This window comes from Homalodisca vitripennis, chromosome 1 (genome assembly GCF_021130785.1).
Source record: "Homalodisca vitripennis isolate AUS2020 chromosome 1, UT_GWSS_2.1, whole genome shotgun sequence".
Taxonomy (NCBI): Eukaryota; Metazoa; Arthropoda; class Insecta; order Hemiptera; family Cicadellidae; genus Homalodisca; species Homalodisca vitripennis.
In genome coordinates, this window is record NC_060207.1 from 113,976,801 (window position 1) to 113,996,127 (window position 19,327).

The following is a 19,327-nucleotide window of genomic DNA, read 5'->3' on the forward strand; positions in this document are numbered from 1 at the left end:
GGAGGTTTTTCTATACCAAAAGAGAGCTTTACACACAATTTTCAATATAGCCTTTAGTGACTCATGTAAACCTTTTTTTTAAAGAACATAATATTCTTACTGTACCTTGTATGTTTATATTTCAAAGTTTAATGTTTGTTAAAGAAAATCTTGAAACACTTAGTCTTAGAAACTCTAGTCATGATTATTCCACCAGATATCGAGACATTATTGACTTAGAATACGCTAGGCTAAGTAAGACCCAGCACACATACTTTTATGTTGGTGTAAAATTATTTAATAAGCTACCTTTAACGGCCAAAGATGTTCCTTGCACAAAATTTAAAAATGCTTTGCTCAAATAGTTAAGACAAAAAGCTTTTTATACAGTAGACGAAATGCTTTCTTGTAATGTAGACAATTTATTCTTTTAGTTTTTATGCTTTGTGACTTGTACTATTTACCATAAGTATGTAGTATGTATTATTTTATTCTTTAATGTTGGTGTTATACTGTGTAAATGTATAAACCATCTGATGACATTGTCAATGCAGTTATTGTGGGCCGACAATAAAGATTCTTGATTCTTGAAAATAATTAATAGTAAAATATATTATAATAATGTACTTCCTGGGTCCATACAGGTGTCCATCTCAACATTCCTGAATAAAGTGACTGAATAATTTTCACAATCCTTTATTACCATTGATGAATAAGTTGCAGATCAAATTCTACATCGGTCATAGAAACAATGCTACTTTCGTTCTGAAGCCAATTATTCTCAATTATCATCAATTATTATTTTCAAATTATCAACCTCTCATAGGACTAGTTGAACAGTATTTGTTGTTTTTTTCTGCACATTATTCTGAACATGATCATATATGTATGAGTATATTTGAATATGTTAACCAAAAAACAAATTATGCTGGAAAATTAAAAAAAAATGGACTTCCTTCACTTTGTAAAACCAATCCGGATTCAGATAAATGATTTCTATATAAACGAGTTTGCACTGTAGTAAGACCAGAACTAACCTGTCTCATGTGGTAGGTGATCGGTTGGGGGTAGACACCTCCGCACAGCTCACAAGGGGCTTTGTGTACAGTGCCTCTGTCTGCAGGTACAGACATATCCACAACCACCATTCCCTTCCATTCTTTCTTCTTGCGAGCTTTCAGCTTTCCCTCGCCCTCTGCGGCACCTGCCTCACCTCCCACTACTTTTCCTCGTCCTCCTACCTTGGGCAGTACTGGCCCCGCTGACTGTGATGGACTTGGCAGATACGCATTGGTGGCAAATGTCTGTAAACAACAAACAACTTAGCACGCAATTTCTTAAACTACTAGTTTATATTTATTTAAATATTAGACCTGTCTATAAAAAATTATGCAATCTAGTAAAAATAACTAACACAGCCTTATGGTCTGTTAATTTAGACCCATGCTAGGATTGTAGGAACTTGAATAAGAGAAAATGGATGTTGTAACAAAAATTAACTTACTATGGAAACATAAGAGTCTGTGTGCACACTAAATATAAATATAAGCACACTAGTAATTATCCACGGCTTCACAACAATAATTTTAAAATTTAAGGCTTCTTAGTAAAATAACTTGTTAAGTAATATGGTGAAGCTCTATATTTTTAAAATGTAAGTAAGCGTACAAATGGAGGATGATGAGATGTGACAGTTGTACTGTTGTACTGAGCCCTAATGAGTGACTGTTGTATTATGGCTTGGATGGGAGAGGGTCATTAATGATAAGGGTGTTGGAAGGAGTGGGGGAGGACGAGTCAACTCAACTGGGGTGAGCCTGACAGTGGGCAGTGTCTGCCTCTGCTGACCTGTGATATTGCACTGGGATTTAATCTCTCTAGACCCTCCACAGACAGATTGTAAACATCATTGAGCATTTACTTGAAAATGCATTAAGGTAATCCAAAACGGTCCCAACTCAATACAGAAAGCCATATATTTACTTAAGCAATTTGAAATTCATTTAACAATAAGTAATTTTGTTGTTTTCCTTCACAATTTAAGCTTACATTGTAAAAATAATCTCTTATGTCAAGGTGCACTGTCCTAAGCTCTGTCAATCGTGTGGTGAATGGTAATAACAAAGGCTCTGCTTGGCCAGTACCAGGACATTTATTATGTACGTAATTTTAGCTCTGTGAGAAAAAATATTTTAAAGTAATATTTTTTTATTCTAGTTTCTAAGATGAAGAACTTTAGAAATAAATAAATAAAATTTCTTGAAATAAATAATCAGCTTTGAAAATTACTCACATAATTTTATTGAAAAGCAGTTTTACTATTACTATAAATCATACCAAAATAGGGCTTTGTAGTAGTTCATAATTCAGTTTGGGAATAAAAGAATTTGGAAAGTTCAAAGCATGTTTGAAGAGAATATTCCCTTATACTAGGCAATATTTCATAATGTTGAAAAATTGAATTAACAATGCAATAGAATTAAATTATAACGTTTATTGTTCTATCAAACTGTATATCAGAAATTTTAAAAGATTTTATAAATGCAATTTTTGGTCCGTCTGTACATTATTTTGGAAAAATTGAGTTTGAAAATGGAACTTCCAAGTGAACTTTGCTGACTTAATTTTATTGAATATTAAAACTATTACTGGTATTAGTACTTAGGGTCTAAAAGTATTAGTACCAATTACATGTTACTCATTATCATTAATGTTATCTCCAAAGTATACCTGTAGACAACTAGAAGTCAACTCCTCCCAGAGGAAGACCAGGCAGCGGAGGGCGGGAGGTAGGACAGTAACTGTCTGTAGCTGAGGCGGGGCGGTGGCAGGGGTAGTCTCCTCCTGTATAACACCGGTCTTACCACGGCCTCGGTGACGGCTAGCATTGGCGTTAGCGGCGGAACGAGTCAGAGTCTCTAAGGTGGATGGCTGAATGTGCAGATAGCTGCCTGCCGTACTCACCTCCACAGAGTGGCGGGTCATGGTTGGTCTAGCTCTGTCACACAAAACCAAATTATCTCTAGACTTATGTCTACATACAATACAAGTTGTTGTCATCTAACTGGTAAAAAGTGTTCCAAAATGAACAGCTATCACATCGATCCTTTGCTTGGGTCAGAGACATAATTGTGAGATTGATTGAACAAAAGAAACTCAAGTTTATTATGCTTGAGTAAATCATTAGGATTATTCCTCAGCAATTATAATTTATTTATTATTATACAATATAACCTTATGGTAATATCCAGTGCTCGATTTCTAGAACTAGTAGTGGTGAAACCTCCTAAGAATCTGGGAATAAGGAAGATCTCCTAGAAGAAAGGGGAGTCCAGGGGAACTTTTCTGATAATTTTTAAATACATGAGGTCTCAAAAGAAACTCTGTAACACTTCCATTAGGGGCATAGCTGCAAAGAAAATCCAGTTTACTGAAAAACCCCCATCACAAAAGTTTTATATCTATTAACTTAGCACAAGAATACTGTCATAAAAATGACTTGATTTTCAACGAAACCAAGACTAAACAACTTATACTGGGAAGAAAGAAAGACGAGCTAGCACCACTGCTAAACTTACAGCAAGTCTATACTACAAAACATCTGGGTTTAATTATAGATGAATGCTTGTCGTGGACTACCCACATGGAGTTTTTATGTAGTAAACTGGGCTCAGCTTTGCATGCAATTCGAAGAACTGGAACAATTTCCACTGTAGAGGCAGTTCAAGTCGCATACTATGCACTTTTTGAAGGTCATATATGATATGGAATTTTGGTTTGGAGAGGCACATCAGGAGAGAATCTCCAGAGAGTTTTACTCTTAAAAAAGTTGTTGTACGGATACTAGCTGGGCTGAAATCAAGAGAGTCATGCAGGGATACATTCAGGGAATGGGGAATACTCACAGTACTCTCCATCTATAAATTGAAGTAATTATGTATGCTTTACAAGAGAATCTACAGAGATTTATCCACATCCATCAACATAATACAAGACATTCCCAACAATTTACCCTACCTACACATTGCCAAGCACTCTTCCAGAGAAAGTTTTTCAATGCCCTACCAACAAGTCTCAAGAATAGTCTACCAACAACTCTAAAGAAGAAACTGAAAGACTGGTTCATTGACAAATTTGTTTACTCTATTGCTAAATTTTGGTGCAGAAATTATGAAAGTCTGTAAATATTTAACATTGTATGTTTTTGTTTAAATATTTTTTTAAGTTAATATGATGCACTTTCTAAACTTCATGTTTATGAAATAAAAAAATGTTGATTCAGAGTGTTTTTATGCATTTAATTTATGGATGTAGGAGAAAGTTTTCGGGGCTAACTAAAAGTGCTTATTTTTCAAGAAAAGATACCTGAACACGTCCTCAAATCAAGCATTGGTGACATCTTGCTCTACAGTGACGATCCTAAAAGATTTTTACTCTCATTTCAACACAAATTTCAATTCCAAAGGGAAAAACTTGGGAACAGTTGAGTAAAACTTTACACCATAATCGACAACATATGTATTTCAAGAATTTACTTTCAGTACTGACAAAAATATTTAAATTTACACAACTAAATAGAGTTAAGATGGTGTTTGATCTTCCTAACAATCATTGTATAAACACGAAAATGAAAATGAAATGAAACGTATATAAGCTATATCAGACTTTGTGTAAGGAGCCATACCTGTCAGTATGGCGTGTAACCACCATGGCTCCTTGCTTGGGTAAGGTAGGATGGAATTTTAGAAAGGAGGCACAAGCCATGGCATCATGGACAATCCCTTCATGCCATAAGAATGCTGCAAATGTGGCTCTTAGGCTTTCGGCAACTGATGGGCTCATGGCTTCCTTCACTGGCTCCCTGGAACCAGGCAAAAAACAAGTTGTTAGAATATAATAAAACTGAAACAAATTAGTATGGAACAAAAGCTACTATTTATATAATGTATACATAATACTTCTAAAAATACTTTACCTTGAAGGTGTCATTACAAGCTTAGAGATATAGTAATACCTCGAATACTCCTTTTGGATGTTAAATACCTCCACAGGGGCTTGAGACATGGTTCAATTGATATTGAAGCTATAAATGTTTTTCTTATGACTCTTTAAAACGAGTTTGTTATTTTTCTAAGATGAAATGGTACCAATATTATTGTGTTTTTGTAATATTCTGCCTTACTGACTTAATTCTCCTTCCTCGTCTTACAGAGAACATGTTCTCAGCCTTAAAATTTCTTGTACCTATTTTGAAATTAGTATAGACCATAAACACTTGTACTCACCTCACTTCCTGCTGAGGAGGTCTTTGCTGCTGAGGAGACATAGCTCGCTTAATGCTGCGGCTGGGTCTATCCTTCCTACCCATTTTGGGGGATAGCCTGCTCTCATCCTTGGGACCTCCAGTGCCGATGCTGAAATGGCCCTTGACAGCCTCTGGAGAAGTCTGTGTGCCCGCCTGTGCCATTGACCTGGAGCTGGAGTCACTCTCCTGCTATAAACAGTGACAGTTTAATTTATTCACTTTGCAAATAACAAAATATCATCTTAAGGTTAAATTTAATTTCATTTAACAAAAACATCTTTATTCATAGTACAACAGCTATCCATAAAATAACAGATGTTTTTAAATGGTGGGGCAGTGAACGGGGCTACAACCACCATCTTGGTGTCAAAACATTCTGGCGTTCAGTTCACATCGAGCTGTAGTCGCGCATGGTGTGTATCCCTTACTTTTCTCACTGTAATTAATTAAAATGTGTGCTGTAATTGAAAATCCCACCACTTGTGAAATGCGTTTAGTGATAAGGTTTTTGTTGGCAAAAAACCATAAACCAATTAATTGAAACCTATCACCAACTGTGTGAAGTTTATGGAAATGGAGTAATAAGTGAAAGCAGAGTAAGGCAGTGGCGTATTGACTTTAAAAATGGCCGCACCAATGTTCATGACAATAGTTGTAGTGGTCAGTCTAGCCTAGTGACTGAAGATTTGATGTTGAAAATCAGTGACAAAGTTCATGTAAATCGCTGTTTTACAATGACTGATCTCTCGGAATATTTCCCACAAATATCACAAAGTTTACTTCATGAAAATGTTGTATGGAAGCTTGGATATCATAAATTTTGTGCCAGAAAAAAATATGGCAACTGTTTTTTTGGGATGCTAAGGGTGTGATTCTGGTTGAATGAGGATTAACAATTAACTCAGAGAGGTACTGCGAAACATTGCAAAAGCTATGGCGAGCAATACAAAACAACCATAGGGGACAATTGAGTTGCAAAATTTTGTTTTTCCACGACAATGTACGTCCCCATACAGCCAATCATATACGACAAGTCTTAGATGATTTTAATTGGGAAGTGTTTGATCATCCGCCTTATAGCCCAGATGTGGCACCAAGCGACTACCATGTCTTTCCAAAAATGAAGACCTAGCTCGCATAACAGCGCTTCGATAGTGACACTGAACTTCATGTTGGTGTTAATCAGTAGTTAAGATCTAAGGTGGCAGATTTCTACAAAGCTGGATTCGAAAAACATGTGTCACGTTATAATGGTGTCTCAATTTGAATGGGGATTACGTTAAAAACTAGTCTAAGAATGTAGCTTTTAAATTTATATAATAAAATGTTTCTATTTCAGTTGGTTAATTTTTAATTTCAAAATGTCTGTTACTTTCTGGATTGCCTTGTACATTATGTACAAAAATGGTGTTCAGTTCTTTTATTAAATATAAATTTTAAAGAAACTCATTTTAAACACTCAGGACATATGATCAAAAGACCAAGTACCTGTCAAACGACTTTCATTTACATTCATTAAATTTTTATAAAAGGCAATAGTTGAATTTAATTTCAATAAACATTGTATAACAAAAAGTACTTGTTCCGCCGGGACTCGAACCCCGATCTCCCACTTGCCGGGTGAGTGTGCTACCACTACACCACAGAGCCCTTACTTTTTACGATTTAATTATATTGTACTTGGCCATTTCTGTCACATATGCGTTTAAATAAGCAAACTAACATATGATCAGAAGACCAAGTACCTGTCAGATGACTTTTATTTACATTCATTAAATTTGTATGAATGGCAATAGCCGAATTTAATTTCAATAAACATTAAATAACAAAAAGTACTTGCTCCACTAGGACTCGAACCCGAATCTCTCACTTGCCGGGTGAGTGTGCTACCACTACGCCACAGAGCCTTTACTTTTTACCATTCAATTATAAATATAGGTAAAGATCATAGGTAAAATAACATGTTTGTTTATCTAAGTAGTGCCATGTATTTATCAATTTTAATTTTGCCATTGCACTAAAATTTAATTTTTATTCAATAAAATTATGTATACATAATACAAATATGAGTTAATGATGGAAAGTGTATTAAGGAAAGTAGTGTTTGTAGTGACTTTACTAACAGAGTTTGACCAATGCTAGTGTATCTGAACCACAAAATCACAAAATGGAGTAGTTGATTGAGGATCCATATTGTTGATGTACTTGATATTGTTATTTATATTATAGAAATGTATATGGAAATTTATTGATATTAAGATATAGTAATTGGTGACCTTACATACTATTACAAAATTTTAATTAAATAACAAGTAGTCATTGAGTTATAATAATTATATTCCATTTTGAGGACAAAAAGAGGTAATCTCATGAATATGAGATGGAGCATATTGCCACAAGAACTGGTGATGTGAAAAAAGATAAAAGTATGAACATAACCAAAAGGAATAACCTGAAGTTAGATGACACTATCTTTCAATGTACATCTTTACCGATTTCACTTCCCATCTCCTTTATGTTTTTCATAATTTTTGTTGAGCAATTCTCTGCTTTTAATGACTGACCTGGGCTTTCCTGGGTGTCTCTGGAGTGGTGACACTCTTGGCACTATGTAGAGAGCTTCCACTAGGACTGGGAGTGAGGTCTCGGGTCAAACTGCTGACCAGGGCACTGGTGTCGCTCTGGGTGGAGCCCCGCCTCTGTGACATGCTGTCCTGCATGGCTCCTGAAACTGCAACACATTGATTGTTACACATATTTTGTAACTTGTCAAAGACAAAATTCAACATTAATTCATTCACAGTACCCTCCTTTCCATGTTTTTTTTAGAGAGTATCCTCTGTATGCCTGTCTTTACACAGAGGTTTGAGAATAATTCATCTACATCAACTTAAAGTAAACAATGAGGGAAATTTTTTCTCTATGAAAAAGAAGCAAACCAGGGTATTTAACAATTTATTGTCTACAAATACCAAAAAGGAATAATAATTTGGGAAAGTCAACTTTATGTCTTGATGAATCTTTTTGTACATCCAATTATTATAAGATTTATTCTGAAAAATGTATCGAACCTTGTGGTGTTGCAACAGGAAAAATATCACTCTGTAGTAATCCTCTTAAAAGTAAATTCCTCAACAAGCCACTATCTTTTTTCAGGGCTCCTTTACTAGCAGTACCATATCTTGAACTGTCTTTTGAAATAGGTATGAGATTTTGTTATTGCAATTTGTTCAGTGTCTTCAAAGTTCTTAAACCTTGTTCCTTTCAGGGGTGTTTTCAATTCTCATAGGAAGTTATGTCAGAACTTTAAGGAAGCTGTTGGAACTGTTTAATGTAAAATTTTACAAAGAAATGTTGACTTGAGTAATGCCATCATAAATAATCCAGAATCCAGTCACAATTTCCTTTCAAATGAAATACAGTGTTTCTTCATGTAAATATTAACATAGAATAGTTTTAGTTATTCTTCTAGCTCCTAAACAGTCAAATTATTCATTTCTTTTATTGTTTCAAGAGCATATTCAAATGTTTGAGATTTTTATCAATCGCAGGTAGCTACCAGAATATGAATGACTATCCACATAAACCTGGTCATCTTAAAATAAGCAAAACTGTTCTTTTATTTAAGGGTTTTATTTAGAGTTATAATCAAAAGATTCCTGTATAATACACATCTCAACAAGATAATGACCAAGTTTAACACAAACTTTACGAATATTCTTTGACCAACATGTCCTTTCATAGTTTTGTATGTCACCTTAGAAGAAGGAGGGCCACCTCTGTTCGAGCTTCTTCATGTAAAAGCGGGCTGGAGTAAACAATACTTCTAATACTTCTTCTTGTTGAGGAAAACCCTCATACCAACCTCCACACTGAACTAGATTTACGGACAAACTCTTTATATCCCAATAATTTGCAGTGATGTCTTACTCCTAGAAATCTATTCTTCTCAGGTTCAAATGATACATCTGTTTGCCTGTAACCAGTCTAGGTGCTACTGACAGATATAAACCAATTAGAAAAGAAGACTCCTGGGCCAGGGCAAATGCTCACTTTAAAGTACATTCAGTTAGTAATCTATATATATAAAAATGAAACTGTTCGTGTGTAACAGCATCACTCACAAACGGCTGGACGGATTCGCCTAATTTTTTTTTTAATTTGTTCGTCTTGATCTGTAGAAGGTTATAGGATACTTTTTATCCCTTTCCCGATTCAGGATTCCGCCCCACTGGTTACAGAAATACCCGTAAGAAATGCATTGCAGCAAACATATGTTATTAAGTGAAAGAGTCTTTTCAAATTTTTAATCAGCTGTTCTTTGTAAACATATATAATGCGACAAAAAATTGTTGTTATTTTTGACAGTAACTAAGTAAACATAAATATTTTTGACGTTTCTATGTAAACAAACATTTCGGCAGATTCTGAAAAGTACAGCCTAATCAATATTAAAGATGAATAAATGAATGTCTTTGTGTTTGTCCTTTATGGAATCGTGAACTATGTGGCCGGGCATTATTAAAATTTGTATGTTTATGTATTTTTCCGCTGAGAAGGTTTATATGCTTCGCCCATTGATGTAACTCGCCACTTGACGGCGTTGCAAAAGATAAAAGTTTTCAAATCGCCTGCACATTATAAACTGCAATTGCAAGGCAGTTACGTATATATTTAACTGCCAAATACTATTTGAAGGCGCTAAGTTATGATGTATATTTGTCTTTAAAATAAGTTTCTGGTTGAACTTATAGGTTGAGTGTTAGACCACTTTATAATAAAGGACATGTACGTGTACAATACACTTTTGATAGATTTTCATGATCGTGACATCAAGGCAAACTCTACATTGGCGATGGAAATATAATTTACTTAAACCAGAAATGCTCTTACACGGGCAAAGCTTACGTGCGAAGCCGCGGGAAACAGCTAGTATAAAATATTAATAACTAAAATATAGTGAACATGTCTCACCTAAGATCATGATTAGTACAAATTTAATTTACTTAATAATTAAATGGATCATTCATCTAAATTTTTAGGTCCTGAAGAAGTGCTATCCAAATTAACTCCAATTAGATTATTACACAAACATATATACAAGGGCTGTCTACAAAGTAACAGACATGTTTTAATAAAACATTAACAAATCATAAGAAAATATTGTATTATATACATTTAAATAATATATTCTTAGGCTATTTTAAAATATATTCTTTTAAAATTAAGGCACTTTTCATGGCGTAACACAAGATTTCAATTCCAACTTTGAAAGAAATCCATCAACTGAGATCTTAACCACTGTTAACAAAGCCTTTATTTTTTGTGGTCATCTGTAAGGATTTTTGTAACTCACCTGGCATAAACTTTGTCATAGCTAAGCTTCCCCACAACAATATTATGAACACAAACTAAATTTTGTTATATTTGGAGGTAATGTTATGAAAGCTCAGTGACCGTGAAATAGCAATATTCATAAAATTTTAATTGGTTTTTGTCAAGTCTTTAGTAATAAAGCTAGGTCAATCACTGCGATTCTCATGTCGAACAATTGTGTGGCCATTTTTGAAATCAATACACCAATGCTTCAAACTACTTTCACTCATTATTCCATTCCCATAAACATCACAAAGTTGGTGGGTTTTTGATTTGTTACCTACAAAAACCTAATAACTGAACACACTTCATAATGATGAGTTTTTTAATTGCAGCACACATTTTAACATGTCAAAGTGAGGAAAGTAGGAAGCAGAAAGCTTACTATCACTGATCGATACATATTGAATGTATCAATCTTCTTATCCCAAGATAGTGGCTTTAGCCCCGTCCACTGCTAAAATAGTCCCAAAAGTCTGCTACTTTCTGGACATCTCATATTTTATAATATAATAATGCAATCAGCCCATTTAAAATAGTTTTTTCTAAACATTTAAACAAACATGTGTTTGAGACATAAGAATAAAGTGCAAAAGAAGAAAAATTCAAACATAATGTTGGATAAAGTATAAAACAATCATCTAATAAAATAAAATAAATAATAATAGTATGAGCAAATCTTTTTAATCCTAAAAAAATTTAAAATCCACACTCAAATCCTACAGAAATAAAGTGAAAGTCACTGAATACAAAGCAAAAAGATAGTGAAGAGTTGACAAGCAACAGTAATAAAATAAAGTAAGAGTATCTGAAAAATTTCAGAAAAAATAACAAATTTAACAAATTTGCTTCTACAATATACAAAATACTGAGCACTATTAAAGCAAAATAAAACAATCCAAAGACTACACCATCGGAGAAGAAAGAGGGGTTGGTCGAAGTACCTAGAGGTGAGATGCCGATACTGCGAGGGGAGCCACATGCCTGAGGGCTGCTGCTGGGACTGTCCAGGAACACCCCTCCCAGCGGTCGACCCCCTGGCGACAACACGCGTCAGACACATGCTAACACTGGGTTATAATTATCCTCAATCTAGAGGTTTGTACTATGACATTGGAGACCAGAATCATTGTCTTTGCCTTACTTCTAACTAAACCTTTCCAAATCATTTATAACTGTGGACGTTTAACATTCTCTATTAATGAGTTATTTATATTCTTTGCACAAAATAGATTTTAAAAACTCTGTTTTGACTTACGATACATAACACTTGAATCTCTTCTGCCGAGATTATGAACTGGAACACCAAAAGAAATGTTCATATGACAAATTTTCTGCAATAACAAAACTAATAAATTGTAAAAGGTCCATTAGGAAAAAATAGCACAACTTTAATTTTTCACCCAAACCTTGCATCATATTTTACATAAACTCATCCTGATCATCATGATAATTACTGTTATAAACTAACTGCGGGCCTATTTCAATAATTTGTTACAACTGCAGAGAAGACAGATACATTGGTTTCTAGATTGCAGTTTATAAAATACAATCAACTCTCAACAATTCTGTATATCTCAACCATAACTGAATACAAAACTAGTGTCAAAAATGTCATGAACTATGATGATTCACCTTTAGATATTATACTTTACATTTATTAATTTCCTCACTATCCAAGAGATCTGAAAGCTCTAACTTGGAATATCGCTCTAAATCTTAAGAATAATTTTATACACATGTTGTTTATACTATCTTTGCCAATTTTTCATGATAAATATATGGAATTTAATAAAGAGAGATGCAGTTATACTTGGAGTGACCTTACAGACACCTCGGTTTTACAGGATTGTCCTAATTTTTATAATGTGTCACATTGTTCCAAAATCATGGAGCACACTTTTTGCCAAGGTGTTTAGTCTCGCTCAGTTTAAAGCTACAAGCTTAACATTTGTGAGAACAAATAACAATGCAATATTTAAAAACCTGTATGAGAGATCAGCAAATAGCTTCTGATGTAATTTATTCTTGTTTATAGTATTTTTTAATAAATAATTAACCATAATTCCTTCTAAGAAATATGAACATTAGTAATCCTTCTTAAAATCCATTAACATCATTCTTAGTAATTATTGTTCTTGTCTTTATTACATCTGTGTTAGTTATTTAATAACAGTATTTAACTGTGTTAGTTATTTTAACAATAGTTAGTTATAAATAAAGCAATCTTTTACTTTCAAGTTGTAGTTTTGCCATATGGTTAATTGTGACTTATAAACCATTAATTTGATATGATCAGATAAAACATTTCCTAACATGAAGATGAGATAAATAAATTGTCTAATTAACAAGTAAGCAAAGTAAGGGGTGGAGATTGAGGGAGGATAATTTAAAAAAATGTTTGCTGTTCCAATTTTTGACTTAAGAAATCTGTCACTTAGTGCAGTTTTAAAAGAAAATTACAATTAACTGTACTATATTTCATTGTAATTCAAACTTTTTCAAGTACACTGTATAAACATACACTGAATAAAAAAAAAGAAACACCTGATAACAAACTGTCTAAATTGTTCTAAACTGTTTCAAAAATTTTGAAACTGTTTGAATTGATGTTGTTTACGAGGCACGTCCAGAAAGTAAGTGTACTCAATTTATGTAGGTTTCAAAACACAATTTATTAAAACAAAAACTTACTTGGTTACAATTGTACGTATATAAGTTATTTTTTGACATAATCACCATCCCTTTCAATGCAAGTGGTGAGCCGCAGGATACATTTGTTTATGCCTGCCTCGAAGAAGTCTCCCGCCATCTCTTTCGCCCACTTCTCCACCTTCCCTTTCACCTCCTCGTCCATTGAAACCTTGTTCCCACTCATGTGCACCTTCACGGAAGTGAAGAGATGGAAATCTGAAGTGACAGGTCAGGGGAATACGGGGTGTGGTTCAAAACATCCAATCCACAAGAATCCAGGAGTTTCGTGGCGTTGGCCGTGTGAGGTCTGGCATTGTTGTGCAGCAGGCAGACTCCCTTCGTCAACATGCCCCTACTTTTTCAAATTTTTTAGTGTCTCACATCGTTGATGGTCTCCCCATAAGGCAGATATTCAATTAAAATTATGTCTTTATGGTCCCAAAACACGGATGCCATGATATTTTTTTTTACTGAAATTGTGGTTTTAAATTTCTTGGCGGAGGGTGACAAGGTGTGACACCATTGCTGGGACTGCCTTTTAGTTTCAGACATGTAGTGGACAACCCAAGTTTCATCTCCAGTAACAATAGCGTAGAGAAAATCATCGCCTTTGAGTTCATAGCGTTCCAAAAACTCTTTGGAGCTCTGCACTCGATTCAACTTATGCTGTTCTGTCGGCTGTTTTGGGACCCACCTCGCAGATAATTTCTGATATCCAAGAGTGTCTATGATTGTTTTGTGTATCAGGAATCTTGAGATTTGTGGAAACATTGCAAAAAGTTCATCTAACCTCAATCACGGACCGCAATCTCGATTTTTTCTACAAGTTCGTCAGTCACAATTGAAGGTCTTCCGCTCCTCTGATCGTCATGCATGGAAGTACGGCCATTTTTAAACTCGTGACACCACTTGTACATACTCGTACGATTCATAGCTCCATTACCGTAAACAGTTTTCATCTCATTATAAATTTCAACCAGAGCATTCCTCTTCACAACGAGGTAGTGAATGACGGTGCGAATTTCGCACTTGCCGGGAGATACGATCAGCATTCTCGAGAGATGCTACTGCATCAAGAGTTTTCAACACACACTAACCTTGGATTGGTCTCGTTTTGAAGGGGAGGGGTCAGGCTACACGGCAGTACCATTTCACTTACTTTCTGGATGTGCCTCGTACACAAGATTCTAAATTAACACATACTTCACCAAAATCAATATATCAGCATTGTAACAAATATTTACTAAAATTACATCTTTAGTTTTTAAGCAGTTTTAAAGCAACATATTGAAAGTACAAAACAAAAAATTTATAATCATGCAAAATAGTTATTAGATTTAATTTACAAGTAAACTGTAATTCCTAGTATTAAGTTACTTTTTAAAAGTTTTTCCACCTTATAATGACACCAAATTTGAATAACATTATACTTTGTTTAGATTATTAATTACATAACCGATCAAAATACTTTTATATTATAACAGATTTGTTTGAATTAATTGTTTATGGCAATGATATTTTTTATTTTAACACTGATTATTATACTCATTTAATGAACCATACAATTACATTAGCTTACATTTGCAAATTATGTTTGATTAATTTTTAAAATTTGTTACATAAATTATGTTGTTATATTGCAGTATTCATATTTTTAAGTTTACAGAAAGTAATAAAAATTTAAAACCTTGAAATGAATAAATAAAGAATTATATATAACTATATAAGAACATAATATCATATTTCTAAATATTACATTAAACTACACACCACAAAACAGTTGTTGAGGGATCACTTCTATTGTTTGGTGCAAGATGAATTTAAATAACATGAGAGAGTTATGCTTTGCTCACAGATAAATGCAGCATCTTGATAAGGAAGATAAGTATTTTTTTTATTTCAGAATAGTACTTTTAAAGATAAATACTGCTGATTTGCATATCAAGTCCAAACAAGAATGAGATCAGAAAAATGTCAGGTGTAGCTGAACTAGCTGAACTTGTATCAGTTCAAATGTTGATCAGTTGATGTTTTATGGTTGTTCTGTTTGGTTTTCATTGTAATGGTGGGTTTTAGATGGTTATTTCCGATAAAAAAAGTCAGTAAAGTGGTCACTTTGATAGAAGAAGGTGTTTCCCAATGGAATTTGGGTACGCTTAGGTGTGAGTCATTCAGTGGTTTTAAGAGTTATGGTATGGAACGGGTACCAGGAGCAAGGCACTTATCGCATACCAGGACAAGGTTGCTAAGATCCACCACGCACGTAGAAGACAGATTTTTATGAGTTAATGCACTTTGTAATCAGTTTTCAACAGCTACCAAACTTCAAAATTACTTTATTCAAGCAATTGGATCTTGTATGTCACACCAAATTAAGAGAAATCGACTCAGGGAAGTTTGAATGAGAACTAAGAGAACTGTCCAAGTGCCGTAATTGACCACACGTCATAAAAAAGCAAGATTGCAGTTCGCAATAGATCATAGGCTTTGGCAGTTTAGACAATGAAATAGGGTAATATTCACAGACGAGACAAAATTTACAATTTTTGGCAATGACAGCCAGGTTAAAGTATGGAGAAGAGAAATGAATGGTTTGTTAACTGAGGCCTAACTCCTTAGGTTCTGTTTGGTGGGGGCTCAATATTAGTATGGGTGGAATAACAAATGATGATCAAGCAGACCTTTTAGTGATCTGAAATATTAGTTTAACAGCCTAACGTTATGTGCAGAACGAACAGGTCAAGATTTTGTACATATGCAGGTCGGAGCTCCAACACATGCTGCGAGAGTACTTGGACGTACATAACATACCAGTATTGGAACGGCCTGCTTGCAGTCCAGACCTAAATCCAATTGAGCACGTCTAAGATCAACAAGGGAGAAGCATCTGGGGCTGGCTAAACTAACCCAGAATCTTGGATGAGCTGGAAATGGCAATACGAGAAGAATGGGCGTGGTTGTCTCAATACAGCCTTAGACAACTGATTAGAACCTTGCCACAGCGTATTTAAGGAGTTATCTCAGCCAGAGGAGTTAACACAAGACAAAAATCTCAAAAAGATCTCAAGAGTTGTATCTATGCAGTATATGGATTCAGGTAATGGTGACTTCATAATATTATGTTGATTACAATGTGTAAAACTGGACAGCATGAATTTTAATAATAAAAATGGTTTCTAGTAAGTGTGGAATTTTAAAGATTCAGATTATTGTTTGTTACATTTGAAATTTAGTAAAATATTTGCTTTTATACTGATTTTTGTTTTGAAGTTCGTTAACCTAAATTAGAATTTCAAAATTAAAAAAGTATTCTGTACTTGACTACAAGTATAAGACTTTAAACGTACAAGAACTGTTTACAAGATATTACACAATAAATTAGCTACAAACTATTAAAAATGTGATCCCTTAATTGTTTTGAGGTATGTATATATAATTTAAACATTAAGAAAAGATGTAAAAAAATTACAGACTATAGATATACTTATATAGAGTGGAAATAAAATACCTTTCCCGATAACTTTTTAAATAATGAAAATAAAATCAAAAGATACAGGCGTATTGGACTTTAGAAGTTTTCTTATTTCTATGATATAGCACAATTTTTTTTACAAAATGTGGGAATACAGGCCAAATGAGAATTTAAAAATAGTAACTCTCATCTTATGAATCTGAAGAACACAAAAACTGAAATCAACGTCATCAACATAGGGCTCATATTTATCAAAAACAGCATCCAAATAAAATTTTAAATATCGCACATTTGGTGTCAAATAAAATATCCCCTTTTTAACACAACTGTTAAGAGTCTCTAACATAAAAAAGCTCTGGAATATTGAACTGGAAAATTTGACTTACATTTTGGAACATCTTTTCTATTGCCTCTATTCTCAAATTATGGAGAGCAACTATAGTAATAACATAGCAACTCCCATATTGGGACCCATCAGATGTTATAAAAATAACTAAATCCAAATCTGGTAACAATGCCTTTTATTATTTTCACCCATTACAATGATGGCAGATTATCAACATTATGTAGTATATCTTGTATTATGGGTTTAAAAATAACCAAAAATCATTCTTATTATAACTTTTTTATTGGTTATGTTCATTGATATTTTAACATATACTTGAGTGATATAGTGGCCTTAACAATATTTGGTTCAAATTTCAGTAGATATGGTTTAGAAGAGAGTTGTTAATCAAACCAAAATTTTAAATTCCAAACTTAAAACGTCCTTCATGTTTTATAACTGTTTTTTCATGATCAATAGATTTTATTTTTCGTTTTTCTTTCATTTTATGGGTCACAAGAAATTCCCATTTTAAAATGTTTGTTTTAATCTCTTCTTCATCAATTTCAGGCAAAATAAAAACTTAATCCAGTGAACACTATTAACAGATTTGTTTATATTTTCATTATTTAAAAAGTTAAGATAAGGTGATTACAGTACTTCCACAGGTTACTTTATTTAGATTATAATTAATGAAAATAGAAGAAAAACTAAACTAATGAGTAATCAGAACTAGGAGAGATGAACATAAAAAAGACATAGATCAGAGTTGGGGGAAGCAAGCAGGGGTCTCCATTACCTTGGGTCCTGTGTTTACCAGGAAAGGCTAAGAAAATAATATTTTGTTTAAACACCAATAGCATTTATATTTAAAAAATATAATAGAAAGAAATATTGCATGTTACACATTTTTATCAAACAAGCAATCTTTTTACAGCAAATGACAAAATTTAGGATGGATAGTCATATACTGAAAAATTAGGAGTTGAAATGTTAGTTGGTGTGTGAATATGTTCAGCCATTTAATTTTTCTACATATGACATAATGGATAGACATTTTTCATAGACCATGAATTTCACTACAGAAATCGATTTTGTCAGTGAGAAGAATTGTTCCAAAAGTTATACACTAATCTAGCATATAGAACTACAATATCAACCGACAATGTTCATTTTCAAATTAACAATGTTCAGAAAGTTTGTGATCTTGACATAAATGAAGGCAACTTTCTCTAAGTCTGTAAAAATATATATTTTTCGAGTAATGCTTAAAATGTATAAATGCTTAAATGTGTAAAAAGTGTTTGAAGAGAACAGTAACAAAAATTCTTTTTCTAAAATGTATCTCAGCTGACACTATGTGTTTTAAGCCTGTTGGAAAATGAAAATTACATCCCACCATTGTCTATGAGCTCTGTTAGAAAAGTATCCAACATTATTTATTTTTGCAAAAACCTGATTCATATGAATGAGGCGCAGTTGTATGAGACAGTCTTGAACTTTGGTGGATGTGGAATTTCTTCCCGACTGTGGATAGCATCGGTCGCTGGCTGCATTTGTGTTGAAGTCTCACAGGGCATATTAAAGTCCATAAAAGTGATGAACACCATTATCATAGGTGATGAGTCTTGGGGTATACAGGTACAACCAGAAAATCAAGTCCAAGTGGAAGTATTGTTCAATGTCACCATGATCAAAGAAGGTCCGACAAGTGTGTAGCAACATCAAAGTGATACTGATAGATTTTATTCCTGTAGTGTGAACACACAGGTTCAAAAAGTCATGAAAGAGTTCCACAGGGATGTCATTCGTCACCTACATGATGCTGTTCAGTACAAGAAACCAGAGTTGTGGTCAACAGGAAATTGGTACCTCCATCACGACAATGTTCAAGACACATTCCATAACAGATAACAGAAAATAAACTTCTAAAAATTGATAATTTGTGTTTTTTAAATTTGATTCTGACTCTTTAGGTAAAAAAACTAGACTCCTGTGATTCAACATGCTCCTTGAATACCCACATAAGCCTATTTGGCTGTTTCCCAAACACAAGAGGCCATTAAAAGGAAGAATATTTCAGATAAGAGAAAACATTATGGCTGTCAACGACACCAGAGCTAAACCAAATTTCAAAAGATTGCTTCCAACAATGACAGCACAGCTGGAAGAAATG

General features: G+C 33.7%; 1 protein-coding gene across 6 annotated transcripts in view; it reads right to left on the reverse strand.

Moving 5' to 3' along the window:
* The window catches only part of LOC124369695 (E3 ubiquitin-protein ligase MYCBP2), a 663,749-nt gene that overhangs the window by 37,701 nt on the left and 606,721 nt on the right, over nt 1–19,327 (reverse strand). For 3 of the 6 annotated variants that reach the window (XM_046827769.1, XM_046827776.1, XM_046827751.1), the window contains exons 48-54: nt 17,951–17,977; nt 11,605–11,697; nt 7,849–8,015; nt 5,265–5,473; nt 4,664–4,840; nt 2,710–2,977; nt 1,017–1,283 (exon numbers count right to left, since the gene is read on the reverse strand). In XM_046827769.1, coding sequence (XP_046683725.1) covers nt 1,017–1,283; nt 2,710–2,977; nt 4,664–4,840; nt 5,265–5,473; nt 7,849–8,015; nt 11,605–11,697; nt 17,951–17,977 — 1,208 coding nt within the window. The remainder of the gene's footprint in view (nt 1–1,016; nt 1,284–2,709; nt 2,978–4,663; nt 4,841–5,264; nt 5,474–7,848; nt 8,016–11,604; nt 11,698–17,950; nt 17,978–19,327) is intronic. The other 3 variants (XM_046827758.1, XM_046827763.1, XM_046827783.1) reach the window with 3 other exon arrangements.